Source organism: Anguilla anguilla, chromosome 6 (assembly GCF_013347855.1).
Source record: "Anguilla anguilla isolate fAngAng1 chromosome 6, fAngAng1.pri, whole genome shotgun sequence".
Classification (NCBI taxonomy): Eukaryota; Metazoa; Chordata; class Actinopteri; order Anguilliformes; family Anguillidae; genus Anguilla; species Anguilla anguilla.
In genome coordinates this window covers 55,536,051-55,560,768 of record NC_049206.1, presented here as the reverse complement: position 1 = coordinate 55,560,768, position 24,718 = coordinate 55,536,051, and the positions used below count along the sequence as shown (strand labels likewise).

General features: G+C 48.6%; 1 protein-coding gene across 1 annotated transcript in view; it reads right to left on the bottom strand.

Annotated features, from left to right (window-relative positions):
- Nucleotides 1-24,718, bottom strand: part of nbas (NBAS subunit of NRZ tethering complex) — a 190,981-nt gene that overhangs the window by 83,387 nt on the left and 82,876 nt on the right. The window contains exons 36-40 of the mRNA XM_035422884.1: nt 23,668-23,853; nt 21,372-21,485; nt 19,373-19,496; nt 11,299-11,375; nt 9,006-9,143 (exon numbers count right to left, since the gene is read on the bottom strand). Coding sequence (XP_035278775.1) covers nt 9,006-9,143; nt 11,299-11,375; nt 19,373-19,496; nt 21,372-21,485; nt 23,668-23,853 — 639 coding nt within the window. The remainder of the gene's footprint in view (nt 1-9,005; nt 9,144-11,298; nt 11,376-19,372; nt 19,497-21,371; nt 21,486-23,667; nt 23,854-24,718) is intronic.

Below are 24,718 nucleotides of genomic sequence, written 5' to 3'. Positions count from 1 at the left end.
AATCCGATGTCTTTTTTTCTTTTGTTACACAAGACTAACTGACCATCTTCTGCTCTTTAAACGCCGAGACTTGAAGCAGGACGCTCACGTTTTGCAGATGAAACCCAGGCTCCCAGCGAACCGTATTCATAAAAACAGGAACGTATAAAAACACACACCTGTATCACCCACGGCCTAGCACTGCCACGCAAGGCCGTATCTCTGCAAAAAAACACACCTGTATCACACCTGTATCACCCACGGCCTAGCACTGCCACGCAAGGCCGTATCTCTGCAAAAACCCGCGGATGCAAATGACCCGCACAGGAAGCCCGCTGCCAGAGAGATGTTTCAGAGCCGATTAGCTATCACATCAGCGATAACGCGCCGTCTCTGCTCCGGGACCTCGACCGCGCGCGACTTCCATTAACCGTACGGCTAATCCCGGAATCCCGACAGCCCCGACGTGTCCTCGCTCCCCCGCGGTGTTGAAAGGGGGACAGGTTTTACAATCCCGCGGAGGAGAAGGTACAGTACTTCCCTCCCGCCCGCCCCCCCCAGGCAGACGCCGCTCTCGCGTCTCTTTTCAACGGCTACAAAAAAACGTCCGCTGCTTTCCTGCGGTTCGTAAATATTTCAGATCGCCTTCTCCCTCAAACCGAGGTTGCGTTTGATCACACGCTTTGGATGTCTCTGAAAACAAAATATATCTCGTACCGGCCTCGGGCATATTCCCAGCGTTCTGTCCTTGTGATGACAAGGCTCATAGATCTGGGCTTAGAGAAATACGGCTCTGCGCGCGTGCACGTTTCACGCCATTGTCTCGACCGTTCGCTAGCGAGAACGAGCAGCGCTACTTGCAATATCGCACGGAACACAGGCAAGCTTTCCACAAACCGATCCAGGGTCCTTTTATAGACCAAGGGCTCAAGAATTCTGCCAAAAGCAAATGCAGCCGTTAAAACACAAGATGCAGTTTACTGGCTCGATTATATGAATCAACGGCTCATATAATTGGTGCTATGGACTGATATTGAACACAGCTGGTCATGAGTGCAAGTCTTCAGCACACTGAACTATGAGGACTCCATACCTGTCCAGAAGCACCTGCTTAATTTCACCTTGCTTGGTGGCTGACGAAAGAACGTTTATATAGAAGCTTTACATATCGTGAATGCGATGCATTGAGAGTACTGACGGCTGATTGGCACACTCTTGTATGAATATGTATGCATGTATCAAGTATGGCAAGGCCACTTGACCTGGCACTGATATCACCACACTTCATTTATGACTGCAAATAGAACTTAACACAGGACAGAACGGCTGTAGAATTAATGCGGAGACACATCTATTACTTATTATAATTGCTTCTAACCAAGGGGTTGACATGTTGACATGAGCTAGGCAAGTTCACACGCAGGGGAAAAAAAAATAACAAAACGCGGCAAAATTATACGTCTTAGCGACACAAATGTGTCCCTATTTTTAGACACGCATTTCATTATAACATAAAATTGCCGCACCTTTCAATCTTCTTGCTGTGTGTGCGTACTTGTGAACCGCCTATATCAACCCCATGCTTATAACACAGCTATTACATAGTAATAGCACATGAACAGGGATGCCTCCCTATGATGCAATAAATCTTTACTTTTGTCAGGTGGAAATATGGTATTTGCAATATGAATTTGCATCAGACAGGCAGTCCTGGTGCCACCGCACGCGCTCAGTGCAGCCGGGGCGGGGGGGGGGGGGGGGGCGTTAGCCAGACCAAGCAACAAACTCAGCAGAGCAAACATATTATGGGGCCTGTGCTGGTCCAATATACCAACATTAAGGGGAAAAAAAACAATTATTTTTAGTCTCAGGGACAACCTGTTTGATCACCGCGACATCCTGTTGTGCCCTTCCAATAGGACCCGCCATCACGATTCAAATTCCCCAAAAGTCAGGATGAGCCCCGCCATTTCAATGTCTGCACGTGCTCAGCACCGACTCACAGCTTTTAAAAAAAAATCTCTTTCAGACCCACTGATGCCCCGGGTAACCCAACACGATCTCATCTGCGACGGGCTAATTGCATTTGGACTTCAGAGTCACGGCGCAGGGTGTGTGAATTAAAGAGCGTTTACTCGCTCCTCGCCGCGTACGCGACTGTTAGAAAGAAAAAAAAACAAAAAAAAAAAACACCAGCACTGACACGGAAAGGGAAGAGACAACAATAACGTCGTTTAATTAGACACGGCGCGCAAATGAGCCTGAAAATTAACTCCCGGAAAAAATAACACGGACGTTAAGCGTGTCAGCACGGCTAACCGCTCCATGGCTCTGCAACGCAGCGGCCGCTCTGTCAAACTGACTGATCTGCCGTAAAAAAAAAAAAAACCCTTCACTCCCTGAGAGGAAACAGGGAACGGCTACTGGAACTGCAGAAGCGACGGTCGACTCGTTTATATGACCTGTCGATTCATTCATGAGAAAGAAACACGTGTGTGAACACGCAAAAAAAAAAAAAAAAAACAGCCACTGCCGGCTGTAAGCTTTCAGCTTCAACGGAAAGTACGCAGTAAGGGCTTGCTCAGCCACAACATGCCTAAATATATACTGAGGAATTCATCAGATGGAAATACAGGGCGGTTTATTCGTTAGGTGGGGGGGGGGGAACTGGTAGAAAGGCCATGTAAAAAAAAAAAAAAAAAGTGACTGACGCATTAAGTGTTTGGCTAATAACAGTCAATCAAGAGCATGAATACGTTAACACACACACACACACACTGACTATATGTATGCACATCATTTAAGAGCATGAATACGTTAACACACACACACTACATGTATGCACATCATTCAAGAGCATGAATACGTTAACACACACACACTACATGTATGCACATCATTTAAGAGCATGAATACGTTAACACACACACACACACTACATGTGTGCACATCATTTAAGAGCGTGTAACCCCGGAGAACACATGGAGCACAATGGAGGGTAAAAGGGGTTTTGCTGGATGTATTTTCAATTAAATGATAAACGATGACGCCCCTTTTCACAGGAGATTCTGCTGAAATCGGGGTCACGGGGGTCACGGGGGGGAACGCCGACTCACGCCCGCGTTCCTCATTCGCCAGCGACTCGGGGGGGGGGGGGGGGGGGTCACCCTAGCCAGCGAGAGACAAACATCAGGGCCCCCCCCCCCCCCCGCCGTTACGAGGGAGGGCAGCCGCTGATGTAGCGATTAGCGCTAATGACGCAAAGCGAGCTTGAGGGAGGGCTGGCTGAGCTTCGGCGTGCGGAGCGGAGAGATGCAAGTCGCTGCCCAAAAACCGCCCCCTCGCCGCCGCCCCGCCCCCCCTCCTGGCTGGACCTCGTTTCCTGCTCCGATGGTACGGGGGGGGGCACCGCTCCAGATGAATCTCATTCTGCGGTCCCCCCCCCTCTTTAATTACCTCTCTTTCAGAAGCCGAGCTCTCGCGCGTGCGCTAAAATTAGGATTAATAATTTCATTGCCTTCCATTGTCTCAGAAGCTCCGCGCGTTTGCCTGCCAAGCAGCCGCGGCGGCTCCTGATTAAGACCGCGCCGGTCGGCGGGGGGACGCCGGGGGGCGTAAAAACTTTCGGGGCTCGCCCTGCGTAACGCAGGCGGAGGGACCCGTGATCAATTCCGGGCTCACCGAAAGTGAAAAGCTGGAACAAGATAAATGGCCGAGTGAAAAAAAAAAAAAAAATCTGAGTTTCTCCGCTCAGCAGAAAAGGCGGCGCGCCACGAAGCGCGGCCCGAGAAACAATTATGCTAAACAGTTTCTTAAAGGTCTTCTTGCGAGCAGAAAAATTAACATTTCGGTGGGGGGCTCTGTGATGAAACCCCGCTCTCCGTGTGAACTCATGCGGAGGGAGCCAGTGCCTCAGCATAGCTGCTATTTGCACATAAATTCATAGTCAGGACCGCGGGGGGGGGTGGGAGGGGGGGCAGGGGATTGGGGGGGGGGGGGGGGGGGGGATGTCATTACTGTCCGACATTTTGGCAGAAGGTTACAGCACCTGCCTCGTAACTGCAGGGCATCAGCAACGTCCCCAGAGCTGGAGCGAGCGTATCGACATCGCCGTGAAAAAATTAAATAAATAAATAAATAATAAATAAATAAATAAATAAATAAATAAATAAATAAATTAAAAATAAAAAAATCAAAGCCCCTGACCCGGCCTGCAAGCTGATCAATCGGCGCTAAACACATCTGATCTTTCTCGATCATAACCTCAGTGGAGGGGGGGGGGGGGGGGGGGGAAGCTTAGAGAATAAAAGAAGCAGCGAGATGCATGTTAAGAAGCCTTTGATTCCGCGCTCCCTCTATACGCTAAAAGCTAACGCTAGTCCTGTGCACGCTAGCCTGACTTTTTTTCCCCCGCAGACTGCCATCGATGCTCTAAAGTGAGCTCTTAAAAAATAAAATAAAAATCATGGCAGCGGACTTTGTGTAAAGATGAATTAGAACCGAAGGACCAGGGCGGCAGTGCGGTATAACGGTTAGAGAGCTGAGCTTGTGAATCAAAGGCTGTGGGAACATAGCGATGTTCTCGCATTAAAAAAAACAGAATTAAAAAATAAAAGGTGCGGGGGGGGGGGGGGGTCCGAAAACACGCAGCTCACGAAGATCCCAGCTCGCACCTCAAATATTTGCGACGCATCGGAGCGCGTCACGGATCGATAGCGTTCGCCATAGCGGGGCGGTAATCATGAAGCGCTCTCTCGCGGCGAACCCATGGCGGGAAAAGACGGGCGACGACTGGAGACCCCTCTCCCCGATCGCAAAATGGCGGCGACGCGACCCCCTTCCTCACGAGCGGGCGGCGCGGGCATCGATCGGGCCGGGTCAGCTCTTTAAGCGCCGCCGCCGCCACCGCTAACCATGGAGGCTGTCACGGGTTCATAAGCTGAGCCACAGCCCTACCGCCGCGGGAAACCGTCCCCCTACCCCCCCCCCACCCCCCCGGGGACCGATGCGGCCGACGCCCTCAGCGGCTCCGGGACTTCTGCGATCGATTCGAGGCCGCGGAGTAACGACAGCGAAAGGCACGCGAGCCGTCTCAAAGGTCAGAGGCGCTGCATTAAGCGGAGGTGTGGAGGTGACCGGGGTCTGCTGGACGGCTTTTTCACTCAGCTCCACCGGGATTAAACAGTATGAGGAGGATTTCACAGGAACGTCTTCAGGCTGAACCTGCTGTCATTCCTACTGCCGGTGACTAATGAATCCCAAATGTACACACACACACACATACAGTATAAACATGTGTGTGTTTATACAGTATGTCCATAGTGTGTGTATATGTATAGATATATATATATACATGTGTGTGTGTGTGTGTGTACAGTACTACATATATGTAAAACGGAATTTACACACAGATATTTTTGCATAAAATATTGTATTTAACATCAAAATACTTGGCAACATGGCCAAAATCATAGATTAAATTGTCTTATGCATATTAATAATTTTACCCACATCTGCCTGCAACCATGAACCAAATAACCCCAGCAGCCAGACCCCCCCCCTCCCCCTCCCCCTCCCCCAGCAGGATATTGACAGATACACTCTTCTCCTGGAGAGCAGGGGAAGCTGAGCTTTATCAGCTGGTGTCAGATAGAGCTCGTCCATCTTAGGCGGGGGGGCTGACAGCAGGCAAGCTGAGCCAGGCGAGGGGGGGGGGGGACGTAGGGGAGGAGAAGAGAGAGAGAGAGAGAGAGAGAGAGCTGTTCTTCAGCCCAGACTGCTGGAGGCAGCGCAGCACGGTGGTAAATCAGGGGGAGGGAACTTCAATAGCAGGGTCGGCTTCAGGGGTGGGGGGGCTGTGGGGGGGGGGGGGGGGGGGAGCCGGCTAGCCGCGACGTGCGTCTCCCCCTTCCGCGCACAGCGGGCGGCCCGCTGGACCAGGCCAGCGCAACCCGCCACCGCGACCCGCTAACTGCGACAGAGGCAGCGGGAGAGACGTGAGAGAGAGCCTCTCTTCTGGCCAGCGTCCAGGCCGAAGCTCCAGAACCATCCGGCGAGACGCGCAACACCGCCGTCTAACCCCCCCCCCAAAGGGGAGACCCTCTTTAGCGCAAGGCTTCCTCACCAAGACAGCTTGGGGAGGGGGAACAGAGATCGAGGAGCGAACGAAAAGTTCCGGAACCATCCGGCGAGACCCGCAAACCGACTTTAGACCCCACTGGTTTTAACACCTCCTCAAAAAGAGCCAGCTTCAAAACTTTTTTTAAAAACGGCCTTCCAAACGCCAACCGACGTGCGGTACGCATTTACGCCTTCATAGCGCCCTGGGCATTGCTTCCGGAAAGAAACACCACTTCCCAGAATGCAAGTCCGGCATCGTGCAGCGCTCAAATTAAACATAACTGCTGACCCATTTCGGCCAATTAATTCCAACGGTCTATTATCCCGGTGCAACTCTGTGATGATGATGAATTAATAGCGTGTTAATTCGTTACAAAGTGGCTCCGCTTACCGAGGAGTGCAGAGAGAAAACACCGGGCGAACCGAGTTTTTTTTGTGCCGGCACGCCGCAGAAAAACCCAATCACATTAACACTCCCACATGAAATACATAATTATGCACTTACGAGCAGAGAAACACCAGGTTCGCTCCTGCTTGCTATGCAAACCATATGCACAGTTGTTATGCAATCGGAGGAGAAAAAAGATCCAGATGTAATTCGTCGCGCTCCTGTCAAAATTATGTTGAAAGGGGCCAAATGCAATTATGTGTTCCCCTTCTGGGCAGATCGTGTTTGGAAGCTGACAGAGCTAGGACTGCTCACCCAAACCTTTCGAAACACTAGAAAAAGAAGGTACGTTGAACCTCTTCTGAAAACAGGGATGTGCTATCTTTCAAAATAACAAAACTCTCATACAGACAAAGTAAAATCTTTCCAGCATGTCTACGCACACACACACACACACACAAGCATGCACACACACAACTACATAAAAAATTATAATACATATATTATTTACCAATCCCTCAAGGTAATGGAGTTGAACTGTTCTACTGAAAGGCCGTGAGCATTATCCCCCATTAAGGTGTACTGGGATGCATGAGCTCCCATCGATCACTCTTCTTTACCTGGCTGAAGGCCTGTTTAAGACCCTGGACAGTGTGAGCGAAATCCAAATGGACATCCCAAAGGACATCGGGACATGGACATGGACACTGGGATGGCAGTGTAGTGTAATGCCTTCAGGATTAGGGTTAGGGTTAAAGGTCACGGGTTTGATTCCCAGGTTGGACACTGCCACTGTATTAGAGGAAGGTACTTGACCTGCATTGCTTCAGCATATATCCAGTTGTAAATGGGCGCTATGTAAATACCTGTAATGTAATGTAATCCCGCACTCTGCCTGTAGGGGTCTCCCAGAGCAGCGCACGGGCCGTCTCTGACGAAAGGTCAAAGGTCAGCTCCCCTTTGCTTCAAGGACAGAGAACCTCACGGGCCCGGCCCAAACCCCGAACCCGTCCGGGAACACGTTTTGGGTCGCGGTCGCACAGACGCGTAAAAAAACCGTCGCGCGATTTCGAGCGGAAGGGAAGAAAGAAAGAAAATGGCGGAACTTTCTTCGCTTTCTTTTCTTTTCTTTTCTCTCCCGAGGCGGCGCTCGTTTGAAGCGCGCGGCGTACGGAACGTCGCGGTCCATCAGAAGCCTCTTTGAAACGAATCCGGTTTGAAGCGCCAGCCCGAAAACACACAGCGAGTGACGCAAGGTCCCTCACGGAAGAGGATGAATCGCCAGAACATTATGGGTAATTCTTAATAAAATCTCCTGGAAAAAAAACGATCCCTAACAAAGCTTTTATGTGCATATTGATGTGCCGGCGTTTCATGTTTGAAAGCTGCAGTTTAAGCGCAGAACAAAAAAAAAAAAAAAAAAAAAACTACACAAACAGCAGTAATGACATCAGAGGCCGGCAGTGAAAAGCCGGTCCCACACATGACATCAGAAAAGGGAGGAACGACAAAACGGAGCGATTTCTGCTCCTCGACGGCGATTCCTGGAGAATTAACGCAGGATTTGTGAAGACGCCTCCAATGCTGAGGCGCGGTGTTTATTGAGAGTTTGTGCTAAGGCCGCCCAGGGAAAATATTTCAGCCTTAGATAAACATACCGTTTTCTTACCACGGATAAAAGATATAACTGTTGCTCCTGCTATGGCAAGCTGCGGTACAGTTATTACATCAGCGCGTGGAAAGCTTACACAGTTTGTGATGTTAGTAGAACCAACTGAAAAAACAACAACTGAATTTCTACGTTTAAATGTACAAATTTACAGGATTTCTGTTTTTTTTTCTTCCACAAAACATTGCTGAAGTCACACGCACAAATACAAACACACACACACACACACCACACACACACCACACAAACACACACACACACACCACACAAACACACCCCACCCCACACACGTGCAGAAAGCAGCAAACGGCTCCTCTGACATCACATAAATCCTTAACCCGGTGCGTAGGAGGGCCGCGGCGGTAGACCAGGCCGGATCAGCACGCCGACGTGACGAAGAGACCGAACTGCCGACAGCGAAGCGACAATTCATCACGACCTTCCGACGCTCGCCGTCTTCCTCAAGGTCAATTCGGCGTGCCCGGAGCACAGACACACGCGTTCGGAGGACGACAGGTGGCTTTCTGTCCGCTTCAGAATTAACACTCACACATCAAAACAGACATTCGGGAAAAAAAAAAGGAAAGAAAGAGAGAGAGAAAGAGAGAGAGAGAGAGAGAGAGAGACAGAGGGAGAGACAGAGGGAGAGTGAGAGTGAGAGAGAGGGAGAGAGAGAGAGAAAGAGGGAAAGAGAGAGAGAGAGTCAGGGAGAGTGAGAGAGAGACACTCAGAGAGAGTGAGAGAGAGAGAAAGTGAGAGAGAGAGACATTCAGAGAAAGTGAGAGAGAGAGACATTCAGAGAAAGTGAGAGAGAGAGAGAGCGCGCACGCTGGCACGTCGAGCACTTACCCGGTAGAGTGGGTGACATTCGTCCTTGAGACAGGGAGCCAGCCGCGCATATATCTGCATGGCGTAATAGTACGCGGCCAGCTGCAGCGACAGCGCCGAGTGAGACTGCTTCTCGAAACACTTGTTGGCGTCCAGGATCTAAATCAGAATATAAATTAGTCTTCCCCCAAGACAAGTGGCGATACGTACCCGGCCAGACACGGCCAGTCACCATCCATTTCTTCCCCCGCGGCTCCGGAGAGATAAAGGCACTTGGCGCTCGGAACAGGAGCCGTACCCTTCGGCTATAACCGCGGCGCGCTTCACAAACAGGAAATGACGAGCCAGTCGTATAGAGCGCGCGTGTGTGTGCGCGTGTACTGTACATGTGCGCAGGTGTGTGTGCATGTGCTTGTGCGTAGCACTATAATTCTCACCCCTGTCCAGGCGGACCCATGGACGTTCTGTAAACTTGCACACACGTGCCAAGCTTATGCTTATACGCGACAAGCTAATGCTTATACATGCTAAGCTAATGCTTATATGTGCCAAACAAATGCTAATATCTGCTCAAGCTAATGCTTGTATGCACCAGGCTAATGCTCATATGTGCCAAACTAATGCTTATACGTACCAAACAAATGCTAATACCTGCTCAAGCTAATGCTTGTATGCACCAGGCTAATGCTCATATGTGCCAAGCTAATGCTTATACGTACCAAACAAATGCTAATACCTGCTCAAGCTAATGCTTGTATGCACCAGGCTAATGCTCATATGTGCCAAACTAATGCTAATATGTGCTTAAGCTAATGTTCAAGGTACGCAACCTTTCGGCTTTAGGGCTCTTTGAGCTCAGAGAATGAGGCAGAGCAGCCCCGGGGTGTAGGTGACTGAACTCCAGGGTAGTGCCCCAACTTACTGTTTTTTGGGAAAGTAAATACCCTTACTTTCAATTTCATTTCCCCTTATGACTACAATTTTCCTGTGTATTACATTTCATACATTTCTGGTAATACATTTTCCCGTAATAAAACTTTTAAAAAAAACACACAATATCTGTGCCTTGGACAGAGTGCTCTTTTCATAAAAGAATGAAGATGATCAAGATTCATCCCTCGTACCCTCGCAAGACGTCGAGAGCAAACACGGCACTCCCAAAAGTACTTTCAAATGTCCAAAAAAATGAAAATCTCTCATTTTAAACTCATAAAGCCAATATTACAAGCGTTTCAATTTGTAAACACGCACGCGGAGGTCTCAACGCAGCGCGTGTACATAAAATCGATGTTCAGTCAAGGGGAAGCCGAACTCCGGGGGCGGCCATTTTGGTTCATTCTAAAGAGCGATCGCAAACGTGATCAACTGCGGTTAAGTGACATTTGAATTCTCGCGTCGTACGCTTGTGGCGCGCGTGCGTGTATGCGTGTGCGTGTGTATGCGCGTCAACACTGAAGTGCAACAGTATAATAAAGACTAAATTAAGTTGAGTCTCTCTGTGCCAAATCAATCAAGGCCTCAACCCCCCCCCCCCGCCCCGCCCCCACCCGACTGAATTTAGAGCAGATTATTTCTCATACTTCATCGGGCTTAAGACAGTGACATTTTAAAGGAGCCAATATCGAATCATTCTCAGTATACACGCCCATCCATCTCTGTTTGTAGGACGTAGAGGGACCAGAGATGACATTATTTACGCATTAATTCAGTACACAAAATGAACATGTGTGGATATTGACACCGCTGATAATTGATCATTTCATGCTAGTATGAATTGGTGGCCATCAAAAGAATGGAAACACCCACACACTTGATATACTTGGCTCAGTTTACTAGAAGATGTGCAAACCATATCATCAGCAAAGAAAAGTTTTGCAAAAATCTAAATATATTTGCAATGAATGTTCGCTGGGATCATCCCTATTACTGCAAATATTATTTTGTTATTATTTTTGCCATTATTATTATTAGCGGTAGTATTAGTAGCAGCAATGGTATCGTGTAAAAGCATATATGGGTTAGGAGCAATCAGACCATTTAGCATAACAAACAGGTGCGTTCCAGCACTGAATGCCCCAGTTAAAGGTGAGCTAAATTAAGCAGAAACCCTCAAACAAAACAAACGGCAAAAAATAACCCTAAACAAAACAACAGCGAGCTCAAACAAAGGGAACTTTCCGACTTTCAAACGACCTTTCAAAAGAAGCCCTGTACCACTCTGCGTCAGTAACAGGCCCAAAGCTCAGAGGGTCTGCAGGAGACACAGGAGCGCCTCCTTTCCCCCCCTTTTCCAAATATAACGGCGGAAGCTCACCTGAGGAAGGGCGAGCAAATAGGCCAAGGCCAGCGTCAGGTCCTTAGGAAGAGCGTCAGACGCCAGCTGAATGAGAACTGAGGGGAGAGAGAGAGAGAGAGGGGGGAAAAAAACCCAAATGAATATTTCGCAGTTATTACCTCCGGACGGGCGTCTGCGCAGCGCGACGGGCGTCTGCGCAGTGCGTCTGCGCCGCGCGGTAGGGCGGGTTTTCTCGCACGGGTCCCGCGCAACAAAAGAGCCGCGGGGGGGGGGGCCTTCTCAGGAAATAACGGCCACTTTGAGAACAGCACAATCGGCTCGGGAAACCGGAATTGGCGTCAGACGCCCGGTGCCTTTCAAAACTCCTGCTTTCAAATTATTTTCCATTATTTTCAGCCAGGAAGCGGCATGTTCTCTTCGACAGGGCGGCCCTGCCGCTTCCTGGCTGAAAATAATGGCCGTCGTGAGGAAATGAAGGTCCTCGAGGCTAGCTGCTTTTTCCCTTAAATACAGCAAATAAATAAATAAAATAAATAAATAAATAAATAAATAAAAACTCTTCCCTGAATCAGGTGCAAATTATCCAATGACACAATTCACACAATTCCAGTGGAGGTGACTGATTACTAGACTCATATTAGGCCACAGCGGATTTGATTGGTGGAAGAGGATTGATACAGAACGTTCTGTGGCTTTCCCAGAATGCACCGGGACACACAGGAGACCTAATCTGCCCCCAATGTGCCCCAATGTACCGCTATGGCAGCGATGCCCCCTGGGAGCTACTTTCTGCCATTATCCATTTGTCTGGACTCAAACCAGCAACCCCAAGTTCACGTTCACAAACCTTCGCCTGCAGACAATTTAGACGTGTCTTTTTCAAATCAACCCAATCAACCAGGCCATGGCATTTTTTATTCAGACTGAATTAGTTTTACGCTTTGCAAACAGATAAAGCAGCCTCCTCCACAGACAGAGAGCCACGCAGAGATAAGGCAATCTTCCAAACACTAGTCGAGAAACAATAAAAAAAATAATTCAAGGTAAAATAGCTTCTTTTTTTATTTTATTTTTTAAATGTAATGAGTACCGACTGAATCCAGGTGCACCTCCATCAAAGCAATGAAAAGTTTCCTGTGTGTTAATAATTTGCGAAGTTGGAATAAAATTATTCCGAACCAAGGTGAAAGGAGCCTGACAGCGTGTGTGAGAGAGAGAGAGAGAGAAAGAGAGAAGAGAGACAGAGAGAAAGAGGGAAAGAGAGAAAGAGAGAGTGAGAGGGAGAGAGAGAGAGAGAGAGTGTGAGGAAGAGCAAAAGAGAGACAGAGAGAGGGAGCCATAGAGAACAGAGACAGAGAGAAAGAGAGCACGAGAAAGAGGGAGAGAGAGACAGAGAGGGAGAGAGGGGGAGAGAACAGAAGAAGGAGACGGATAATAAAGAGACAGAGGGTGGCGGAGAGAAGGACAGGCGCGTCTGTCTCCGCGCTGCGTAGGCCGAACAGACGCGTTCGGCTGCGAGCGGCAGACGAGCTCGCGCCAGACGAAGCTCAGAGGCGGGGCCGTTCGTTTGTACCCCGAGACACCCGAGGGCCCCGTGCGCCGCAGACCCGACGCCTCACTTCCTGTTCCCCGCGGACGCGGGAGGAAGTTCATTAATCTGCCGCTAACGCGGGACACAGCTGCTCTGAGAGCTCCCTGGGGGGGGGGGGGGGGGGGTTTCCCCACACCCCCCCCCCTCCCCCCGTAGGGACATCCAGAGCGAGCCCGCTTTTAGAAAAAACAAAACAAAACAAGCCACCAAAAACCAAACGGAAGAAACAAGCAAAAAAAAAAAAAAAACATTCCTCCTGAATTTCGGCCAAATAGGCCCTCCTCTGTCGCCTGTTGGAATTAACTGCTTATAGTTCTGATTTTACTTTCAAAGCTGCAGATGGAAACGAGAAAAAAATGACAACGTTGCTAACACGACTCGTTTGACACAGACTCTACGATGACAGCCCGACGCAGCTCCATTTGACAGATCTGGCGTCGACTGATCCAAACGCAGTCTATTCTTCAAAACAGGAACTCGGTTTTGCGTGTATGTCGGATGTGCTACCTACGCTTTAACATGCGACAATGCTAAATTATACACAGACAAGGAAATACTAAGAAAAATCCAGGATCCAAAGGTCCCCTTCCTTCCTTCTAACACCTCTTAAAACCCAGTGATTCAGTGCTGTTGTTTTTGTCACTAATAGCAGCTAGCTGGACCAGTCAAATGCTATTAAAAGCCACGGAACGGGTTCATTAAAGACGTGCTATAATGTGACCATCAGTAATGAGCGGATTAGCGAGCGCATAACATTTCCCGAAAAACAAAATTTAGCTTCATTTGGCTAAGCGCGCGAGACGAAGGTCACTTTGAATCTCACCTGAACCGACGGAACATTATTTAACGATATAACAGGCGCCGCTGCGCGAAATAATGACAGCGTAAAAGGACTTTTTTATTTTTTCGTAGGTATTTTCATAAATCGACTGCTTTTTAATACTCGGCTAATGGACAAAATTGCGTCGCTTAGCTGAAATTAGCTGGGTGGCGGCATGGAGTGACACTCAAGAGCACTAACAACCTGCATATCAGCCAAAAGGCCCAGAGGAACACAGTGACGGCTGTTCATTTATAGGGCACTTTCTTTTCTTTTTTTTCCAGACACAGGTGCTTATGCTCAGCTATATGAGGTAAGTTAGGCCGCGACCGCACAGCTGAGCTCCCAGCGCCACCTGCGTTAAGTAATAGGAGAACATCGACTGGGAGAAAATAAAAGCGTTCAAAAAGGTTAAGAGGACAGACAAAGAGAGAGGGGGGGGGGGGGGGGAGAGAGAGGGAGAAAGAGACACAGACAGAGAGCCTGAGAGAGAATAAGGAGGAGAAAAAAAAACACGCAGAAAGGCATTTACAAATGGCCTTTGCATTTATGAATTTATGAGTTGAGCATCTTCCATCAGCATTTTCTCTCCATTATCACTCCTCACCCACTCCTTCCAGCCAAACGACGGGCAGTGGGGGATGGGTGGGAGGAGTGGGGGGGCGGGAGGAGTGGGGGGGGCGGGCGGGAGCAGTCGCAGACGACCGCACGTTTATCAATCCTAACCTTTACATTCGCGCACTAAAAATACACAACGGGCTCCGGAAGAAAAACCCGTCCAGGTGCATTTCAGAGAGCCGGGGATGGAAAAAAACCCACAAGTGCCCCAGTGTGGGCGCGGGACAGCGTGGCGAGGCTTTAATCAAAGCCTGGCCAAGCGAGTAAGCACTGCTGCTCTCCTAGGGGGGGCCTCGGCCCAGGGCGGGGGCTGGTTTAAAAAAAACAAAAAAAAACAGGAGGGAGGACTTCAGGTTCGCATCTCCCAAGATGCACCGGGAAAGCCAGTAAGCAGGGGGGAGGTGTGTGTGTGTGCGAAAATAGAGTTCAAAAGAACTCTCCTACTGAACGCTTGACGCGTTTAGGACGCACAGTAGCGCAGTGACTCTGCGTCATGGCCCTCCCCCCCCCTCCCCCCTCCCGTGAGAGCCCAGAGGTGCTGTCGGGGGTTGGGAAGTCGGCCAAAAGATGCCGGGTCAGGCTTCTGGGTCTGGGAGCCACGGCAGCGGGAGGGGGAGGGGGAGGGGGGAGGGGGGGCGAGAGGGGGGGCTGAGACTGCAGCTTTTCCAGCTGGCCGTGCGCAGCGGTCCCTGCCGCCGCCCGTGAATCTCGCCGCCCCTAATAACCGTGGCAACGGCGCGCCGCAGCAGGTCCCTGCGGTAAGCCCTGCTGCGCGTCTCGCATGAAAAATGCATCGGCTCTCTCTCCGCGAGCGCGCCACGTCGCAACAGCGCGTTTACTGCGTATACACGTACGCATACGCGCATTACATTACACATACACACATCCACCTTAGGGACCAGCCTGCTGACTGACCACACATGCACATACTCACACGCGCATTACATCACATTACATTACATCCAGCCAAGGGACCAGCCGGCTGACTGTCCGTGTATGCACATATGCATATGCGCATTATATTACATCACATTATATTACTTATACACACACATTCGGTCTAGGGACCAGCCTGCTGACTGTCCACACATACGCATACGCGCACTAGATTACATTACATACACACACACATCCAGTCTAGGGACCAGCGCATTACATTACATTACATTACATACACACACACACATCCAGTCTAGGGACCAGCGCATTACATCACATTACATTACACACACACACACATCCAGTCTAGGGACCAGCGCATTACATTACATTACACACACACACACACACAAATCCAGCCGCAGGGACACTGTCACAGTGGAGTCTCACACTGAAGGCCACGGCCGTGGGGTGATGAGAGTCTATTGTGCTGCCTGCAGACAGATGGCTCCTGCCTGATCAGGTAATAAGTGCTTGAGCGCACGCACGAAACGCTCAATAAATCACAAATTATTACCACTTAATGAGCGCTTGTTATACGAGCTGATCAAAAATAAATAAGCCAGCACATCACATTCAAGCTAAGATAATAGTGCTCTGTCAAGATGCACAAGGCCGTGGAAATCAGCTGAGCGACGCGGCCTTTCGGACTGAGATCCGGGCCTTCTGATTGGACGCACCGTCCCCTCTCTCCGCATTCCTCCGCACTTCCTCCCGAGGGGGGGGGAAGGTGACTTTAAAGGAACGTTATTCCCCGGAACGGCAGAGTCAGGATCCGCATGAAATAAAACCCCGTTTTTTGTTTTTTTTTTCCCCTCCCCCCGTCGGCCATTTGCATTCCGAGCCAAGGGGTCGCCATCGATTCTTCCGTTAAAAACGATCCATCTTTCCCCCGCGCCGCCTTGATATTTTGACTGGCGACTATCTCTCTCGTATCGCGAAGCCCGGCGCATTATTTACCGTCGCCACGGACGCACCCGCGCGCGCATTAATTAATCAATATGATCCCTCTCTTCCGGACGTACGTCTTCGCCCGCGTTTACACATCAGAAAGACGGATCGTTCCGGAGGAAATACCAGGGCCGAAATAAATTAAGCTCGGTGTAAATATCACACGGGCCTCGCTTCGCACCTCCGCGCCACCGCGCCTCCTCTAATCTGCGGCAAGCGACGCCACCTCGTTTCCCGCTTTTATCTTCCTCGCCGCTAACCGGTCGACAAATGGCGGCTGAGGGGAATTAAGGCTGCGTTTAAAACGTCCGAACGCAAAAGGGCCTGAGTGGCCGAGAGTGAAAATAGGCGGCCGTCAGAGGCGTCGGCTCGCGAGCGTCAGTAGCAAAGCTGCAGCCTCCGGCCGTGCCTGTTGCTGTGCGTGCGTGTGCGTGCGTGCGTTGTGCGTGTGCACACACGCTCTCTGTGAACACGTGCGCGTGCTTGTGCGTGTGCGCTCATGCTCTCTGTGAACACGTGTGTGTGCTTGTGTGTGTGCTCACGCTCTCTGTGAACACGTGCGCGTGCTTGTGTGTGCGCACACACTCTCTCTGAACACGTGCGCGTGCCTGTGCGAGTGCTCACGCTCTCTGTGAACGCAGCGAGCGCAGTCAGAACGCAGTCAGAGGAGCTGGTCCGCGCCCATCGCACAGCAGATGGACACCATTAACAGCATCGGCATCAATCTGGGGAAATTAGCGCCGTAAAAAGGTTCAGTGCCACTTCACCACAAGCTTGAGCTTTATCTGAGCCTATATATACATCCATCTGTGCATTTATATACAGTACATAAAGCTGATTTAACATTGACAGCTGTTAACGGGTGCTGTGATAAGAGTGTTGATTTAGCACTTGAACGCCATAATTATAATTCAAAATATGTAATAGGATTATTATTAGCTGATTATTTTCAGGGTACTGTTAAACATGAATCAGAATGGCATAAACGTCCAGGTTTCCCACTAAATCCAAACCAAGGTGCCTCCTTTTATGAATAACAACTTGTTTTTCATTCGTCCTCTATGGCTTCGTCCAACAGGCAGGACTCTACACGGTGAACTGTCCAGTGTTAAATCTACTCTTAGAGTGTATGTACGGTCCTGCTCTGATTTATCATTTGCGTGTGTGTAAAAATTATTTCACTGTGTATCTGGTGTCCATTCCTGGCCTTCAGGTTTTTCCTTAGGGACTGTTATGGACGCAATCCGTATGTATCCAGAATTAGTTTTTAAGGTTCTGCTGGTACATAGGTTCTTACGTAGCAGAGCAGAGCTATTTTGCGTTAGTGCTTTAGCGATGTAGTCATGTACTGTACTCCCTGGTGTGTGCGGATGTGGCGAGCCAAGTCTGGCGCCATTGCTCACATCCATCAGGCGAACGCACCGATGTTTCTGCCACGCTGCACGTCACCGCGGCTAACAGCGTCCGCTAACCGAACGCAACGCGCTGTAATGTAATGCATCGGACTACCGAGCTCAAGATTTAACACCGTGATGGAACGCCTTAATAAAGCCAAACGTCAAACAGCGTATCTGCTGTACGGAGACGCGTTTGAATGAAACGATAATTTGTCTGAGATGTGTTTTGTTAGGCACACACGCGCGAGAGGACGGCACAAAATTATTCACGAGGGGGTTTTCCGGTACGCAGGCGAGCCGCAGCGGCCGTAAGACGCTGACGCGACCGCTATTTAAATCTCCGCCGTGCCGCTGCGATACGCCGTCCAATATATCAAACTTAATTTCAGGTCTCCGGCTCTCATGCATGTATGCATGCGCGTCCGCAACGCCGCTGACGCCGCACGCCAAGCGCAGGGATCCGCGGCGAGGCTCCACCGCCTTTCGGGTGAAATTTGTGAGCGCGTACACGCAACACGCCGCGGCCGGTATTAAAAATTCTCCGCACTTCAATCGATTGGCCAGTTTGTGCGCGTGTTTCCCTCCAAAAAACTGCACAAGCCGAAATCCCCTTTCCTGACGGGCCACGCCCGCGCTTGGGCCGCCCGGACCGCCAGGCACAAATCAGAATGTTGTCGGTACGGATTCCTCACGGAATAAACCTCACTTAACCGCCGTGAACCGCTCGACCCGCACGAACGCCGTTAACGAGGTCCAAACCACGGCTGATTAGAATAATACGGACAAAATGGCTGCCGAACTGAGCTCAGCCGTAAACTTCACTCCGACGCTGACCGTGTTAGGTGGCCAGATTTCCCAACGGGGAGCATTAGCATAGCGTGTCAAAGGCACTACTTATTCTGGGTTGCCAGTCGGCGCAGATCCCACTCAGCGGGTGGAGTAGCGATAAAATGCGGCTTGGACCCATCTCCTTTAACCCTTTAAGGTACGAGATCACAAATATGTGATTATATGTGATTATTATATGCAATTAGATGTTCTTAACTGAACATTCTGATGCTGATGCAACAATCAATACCGTCAATTGAAAGCAACAGAGTTTTAGAACACTAGACTTAAAATGTTGGGGGGGTAAAAAATTCCAAAAAACAAAACCCTACTGTCCAAAGGGTTAAGCTACGCAGTTTTTTTTTCCTCACAGCATCTGTTTTTCCGCCGTTTCCTCTCTCTCGCGAACGGCTCCTCTCGAACCGCGTCCTTCGAGCGGCCTCCGCTAAAGAGCCCATCTGGCCCCTCGTAACAGCGCCGCGCACTTGTTATGTTCGCTTAATAAAGTCATAAACAAACGATAGCGCCGCCGGCACCGGGAGAGGGAGTCCAGCGCTCCACGTCCGGGGAAGAGACGGCTCCCCCTTTTTTTTGTGTTTCACCTTTTCAGGCAGGATTCATCTTTCATTCCTGAGCACAGGCGCACCCCGCTCAACACGTCGAGCTAGGGGGCTGTCCCGTGGCGTAGCCCGTAGGGCGCCTGGCCCCTCTGTCGCACGTTTCTCTCTCTCTCTCTCCTCCTAGTTCCCCCTGTCTCTCTACTCTGTACTGTCTAATAAAGCTGAAAAAGCCCCAAAAAAACCCCCCAAAAAACAAGTCGAGCTAAACACAAAACGAGGTTCGGCTTGGCGCGCGTCCCCCGCGGACGGGCCGCAGCGCGACGGCGGCGGCTCACCTTCGGTGGTGGGGAACAGGCTCCGGGGCCGCAGCGCGACGACGGCGGCTCACCTTCGGTGGTGGGGAACAGGCTCCGGCCCTCGCTCTTGGTCTCGGCCAGCTTCCCGGTCCGCAGCAGAACTTCGGCGAAGTTCTCCAGGGGGACGTGATGGTAGGAGGCGTACATTTCCTCACTCTGAAAAACGGGCATAATGGAATTAAGGCAGGAAGGCGCGCGTGGGGCTGAGAACGCAATCCCCCACGGGTTAGCCGATTTTAATTTCGGCAGGTATCGCAATTGATAGATTTTTTAATAACGAAAGTGAAGCCGACGACTGTTATATTTTATGAGCGACTGTAATTACAGCAATTAATGCAAATTACGGTTTTCAAAAACATATTAGATGGAAAGGGCCAGACTGAACTCAATTAAACTGCCTTTGCACAATCGACACGCTCTCCTTTCAAACTGCAAATGCAAGATATATGAAATGTAGAGCTAATCGCGGAGGCACCCTACCATTAATATTTCATTTCCTGCTCACCAGCCTCTTTAGAAAAGCTATACAATGGAGGACCAATCATATATTCAAGTGGTAATCGCCCGGGCAACCATGCAGCCTATTCGGTTAGGCCTACCCAGTCACTTATATTATTACTAATACAAACTGTTCGGCCAAACTTATTTTGTTTTTGATAAGTAATAACTTTCCCTCCCAAAAAGGCATTAAAATTATTAGCACCCTCTGTTTTCAGAACTTGCACCCTCCCTTCGAAGGATAAAAGTACTGAGTAATCTTCTGTAGTGGTTCATGAGATTTGTGAGAGTGTGCGAGTGTGTATGTGTGTGTGGTGGGGGGAGGGGGGAGGTAGGGAGCGGAATCCATCGAGATCCTTCAGTCCGTGCTTGTGTACTACCCTCTCCAACTGAAACCGCTAATTTTCAATCAGTTCAAGTCCGCAGACCGAGATTGGTCGATGCAAAACGGTCATTTTACAACTGATTATTGTTAAAGAGGACGTCACAAAAAAGTCACATCCAAAAAAAAAAAAAAAAAAAAAAAAAAAGAGAGAAAAAAGAAAGAAAGAGAAAACATCTAAACCCTGAAACAGGGTGAAATTCCCTGCTAGCTGGGATTAGCTGCTCATTTCTCGTAAAGAGGTCATGACCGGTATACTTTCCACAGCCTACAGCCTTCTCACGCTGAGTGTGCTACTTTAAAGGCCTTGAAACAATAACGGCTACCAACAAAGGAGGAGAAAGAGAGCCTGCAGTGTGTTCCTTAAACTCCCTTTGTGCTACTCTGAGAAGAATTCTCAGCGTTCCTCTCAATTGGGCTACAAAGTGAACTCGAAGCGGCACCTTCAGCACAGCAAACGGGAGAATCCTTCTACCAGTCGGATATTCCAGTAGAATTATGACCGAAGGACATATTCCGACCCCAATTATGCCAGTATTTTTCAAGTAAAATGTATCCAATTTTTGAAAATCAAATACGTGTTGCTTCTGTTGACTGTGGGCTAAACTTAGGGAAATTGCCTTTGTCGCTACGGGGGGATTCGGTTGGGGTACGCCGCGCAGCACATTGTCACAAACGTTATTAGTAAAATTAACCACACTGACACATTTTGAATTGATTGGGAGAAATCAATTTCACTTTCAACTGGGTCCATTCTCTCAGTACACATATCCAGGAGTTAACAGTTAGCCACTTTCAATAATGAACCTCAAAGGCAGAACGAATTTCACCATTGCCAGCGTAAAATTATTTATTTCAGCTTGGGGAAAAAAAAATAAAAAAATAAAAAAATAAATACTGGCCATAATGAAAAAAAAACCAAACAGTGCAGCATTAAATATAAAGGATTTGCTCAAAGAATAAAATATGCAAAAATATATTAAATATAAATACAACCATATATACAGTTGGCTCTTTGATGGGATTGCCTGCCCCCCACCCCCTTCGGAAGAACATAAATATTACAGAGACATCCAAGTGAAATGCTGGAGAGGGGGCACATCTAAAAGAGACCCCCGGTAGCAAATAATTAATAAACGCTCACTACTTACTTCATCAATATAGGGATTATCAAAAAGGGCTTCATAGAATGGGTTACAGCCTTGTTTTTCCAGATCCGCGTTCTCCCCTGATGGACCCCTCAGTACAGAACCGGGTCCTTGACCCTGTGGAGAGATAAAGTGGCGTTAAATATTTATAAATCCACGCGGCAGTCTGGTCTCGGTCGTTCGGGCTGAGAGGTCCCTCTCTGGCCTCCCCCCCCCGCCTTCCCCCACCCCCACGCGGGACACAATGAAGTTCTGGGCCGCAATCAATTTTTCCCCGACAACGCGCGGTGAAATATTCAACAAACAAGTCAATTAAAAATGCAAAGCATTAATTCTTAATTGCTTGTTCGGCAAAGCTTTCGGGACCTGTGGTGGTTTTTAAAGCTCTCGAACGCTATGTGCTCGAAGCGGGAATTTTCAGCCATTTGCGAGAGATTAGCAAAGCCAAAAAAAAAAAAAACTAAATAAATAAATACAATAAAACAAAATTAAAATAAATTGAACAGGACAGGCCTCTCTACTTCAGTACACTGTGTACATGGATAAGTGTTTGCCCCTTTCCTGATTTCCTCTATTATTGCATATTTGTCACACTGAATGGTTCCCTATCTTTAGACAAAATGTAATCTTAGACAAAGGGAAACTGAGAAGGACAAATCGAAGGAATGGGGGAACTACATTTTCATGCCACCGTATACAACACAGGGTATGTACTTTGGTCTAGTGTCGCTGTAATGTTGTAGTTGTAGCTGTAGGCCTAACGGACACACTTTGCGATCGCTCAAATCATCTCAGAGAACCTTCCACGCTTCCAAGTGAAATCACCTGATGAAAAGATGTGCAGTAAAGCTGCCACCAGAGGAAATTTTGAATCTGTGATACGCCTGGGCACAGCAGAACCGTTTTCTCATTAGCTGGTACCCAACGCATTTCACACGCTTTAAAAATGTCACGTGTAGGCAGCTTCACCCCCGAACCACAGGCTGAGGCTGCTTTACCACACACGGTTATCGCCCTGACTTCCTCCACTTTATTTCTCCCCATATAAACGGATGACACAGTACTGTAAATCTACCCTTATGGAAATTTAATATACTGCAATATGCTGTAAATGCATGGATTTTTTTTTTTTTTGGCAAATACTATTAATATATTTCACAGCAAGGTTTGTATTAGGTATATTGCAATATCTGCATGTGGCGATAACAAGTAAATCACCCTTTACTCTATGAAGCGCTGCAATGCCTCGATAGTATATTTTATTTGAATACATATATGCAGTACATTCCGTTTCCATGAGAGAAGCTAAAAGAATATGATGATGCCACAAGACAAAAAAATAAATAAATAATTCCATCTAAATTCCGTATGTAGTCTAATGACTGAGTAAGGACATTCTCACATGTAGAGGCCTGAGGTAACTGAGTAAGGACATTCTCACATGTAGAGGCCTGAGGTAACTGAGTAAGGACATTCTCACATGTATAGGCCTGAGGTAACTGAGTAAGGACATTCTCACATGTAGAGGCCTGAGGTAACTGAGTAAGGACATTCTCACATGTAGAGGCCTGAGGTAACTGAGTAAGGACATTCTCACATGTAGAGGCCTGAGGTAACTGAGTAAGGACATTCTCACATGTAGAGGCCTGAGGTAACTGAGTAAGGACATTCTCACATGTAGAGGCCTGAGGTAACTGAGTAAGGACATTCTCACATGTATAGGCCTGAGGTAACAGAGTAAGGACATTCTCACATGTAGAGGCCTGAGGTAACTGAGTAAGGACATTCTCACATGTAGAGGCCTGAGGTAACTGAGTAAGGACATTCTCACATGTAGAGGCCTGAGGTAACTGAGTAAGGACATTCTCACATGTAGAGGCCTGAGGTAACTGAGTAAGGACATTCTCACATGTAGAGGCCTGAGGTAACTGAGTAAGGACATTCTCACATGTAGAGGCCTGAGGTAACTGAGTAAGGACATTCTCACATGTAGAGGCCTGAGGTAACTGAGTAAGGACATTCTCACATGTAGAGGCCTGAGGTAACTGAGTAAGGACATTCTCACATGTAGAGGCCTGAGGTAACTGAGTAAGGACATTCTCACATGTAGAGGCCTGAGGTAACTGAGTAAGGACATTCTCACATGTAGAGGCCTGAGGTAACTGAGTAAGGACATTCTCACATGTAGAGGCCTGAGGTAACTGAGTAAGGACATTCTCACATGTAGAGGCCTGAGGTAACTGAGTAAGGACATTCTCACATGTAGAGGCCTGAGGTAACTGAGTAAGGACATTCTCACATGTAGAGGCCTGAGGTAATTGAGCGAGGTCTTCCACCACTGCGAGTCGCTGACGGCGTGCAGCACGGCCTTGGTGGTCACCGTGGTGTTGGAGATGACCTTCATGGTCCTGGCCGTGGTCCTCTTGAGCAGGTCCGCCGAGCGACCTCCGCCGCCGCCGCCACCGCCAGCGGCGTCCGCGTCGGCCTGCGGAGAACGAGCGTTCGGGGGGCGGGGGGGTGGTCAGTCGCGAGAGGGGGTGGTCTGACATCACACCCGCCCCCAAAACCCGCCAAGCTTGCGCCAAAGGGCGGGTCGGTCTGACATCACACCCACAACCCGCCAACTGAAGATAGCGCCTATTTACACGCGCCACAGAGCTGCGTGTGGCATCAGTTATAAATACTGCTTTTAAAAAAATCTATTCCGGAATACGAACGCAGACGGCGAGCTCTTTCCCTGTCGCCTACAGAACGGTCCGCGGAACGTTTGTTTGTGTTTGTTTCTTAAGTGGTCATCAATACTTCATTCGCGTTAAAATAATCTATTTGGAAAACACACACAAAGCAGCAAATAGATGCCAAACAGTTTCTTGTGCATAAAATTTTAAATGAGCTCCTGGCATCTTTAGGCTAGCTTATACGGAATAAAATTCTATAAATAAAACAATTGGCCTCTTTAGCCGATAAGCATATTTATGAACCATAAAATATTCATATTATCCATTTAAAAACTTAATATCCTCATAAAACTTTAATGATATTTGAAATTATAATTATTTATACATTTTAAAAAAGATTATCAATTTACACAATGGTTTTGAGAGGACTGGGAAACATTATAGAAAAGAAATGAATACTTCAGGGCACAGCCGTTATATCGTAAGAAAAGCACCTGACCTCCGTTGCACCAGCCACACAACAGCGGAAGAACACAAGGACACGAGTAATTACACTCATTGTTTGGGTAGCCAAAAAATAAAAATAAAAACGAACTAAATAAATACAGCTAAATAAATAAAAAGTAAACGCAATCAAGCCCGCTGTGTGGCAAATTTCAGAATCCATAGAGC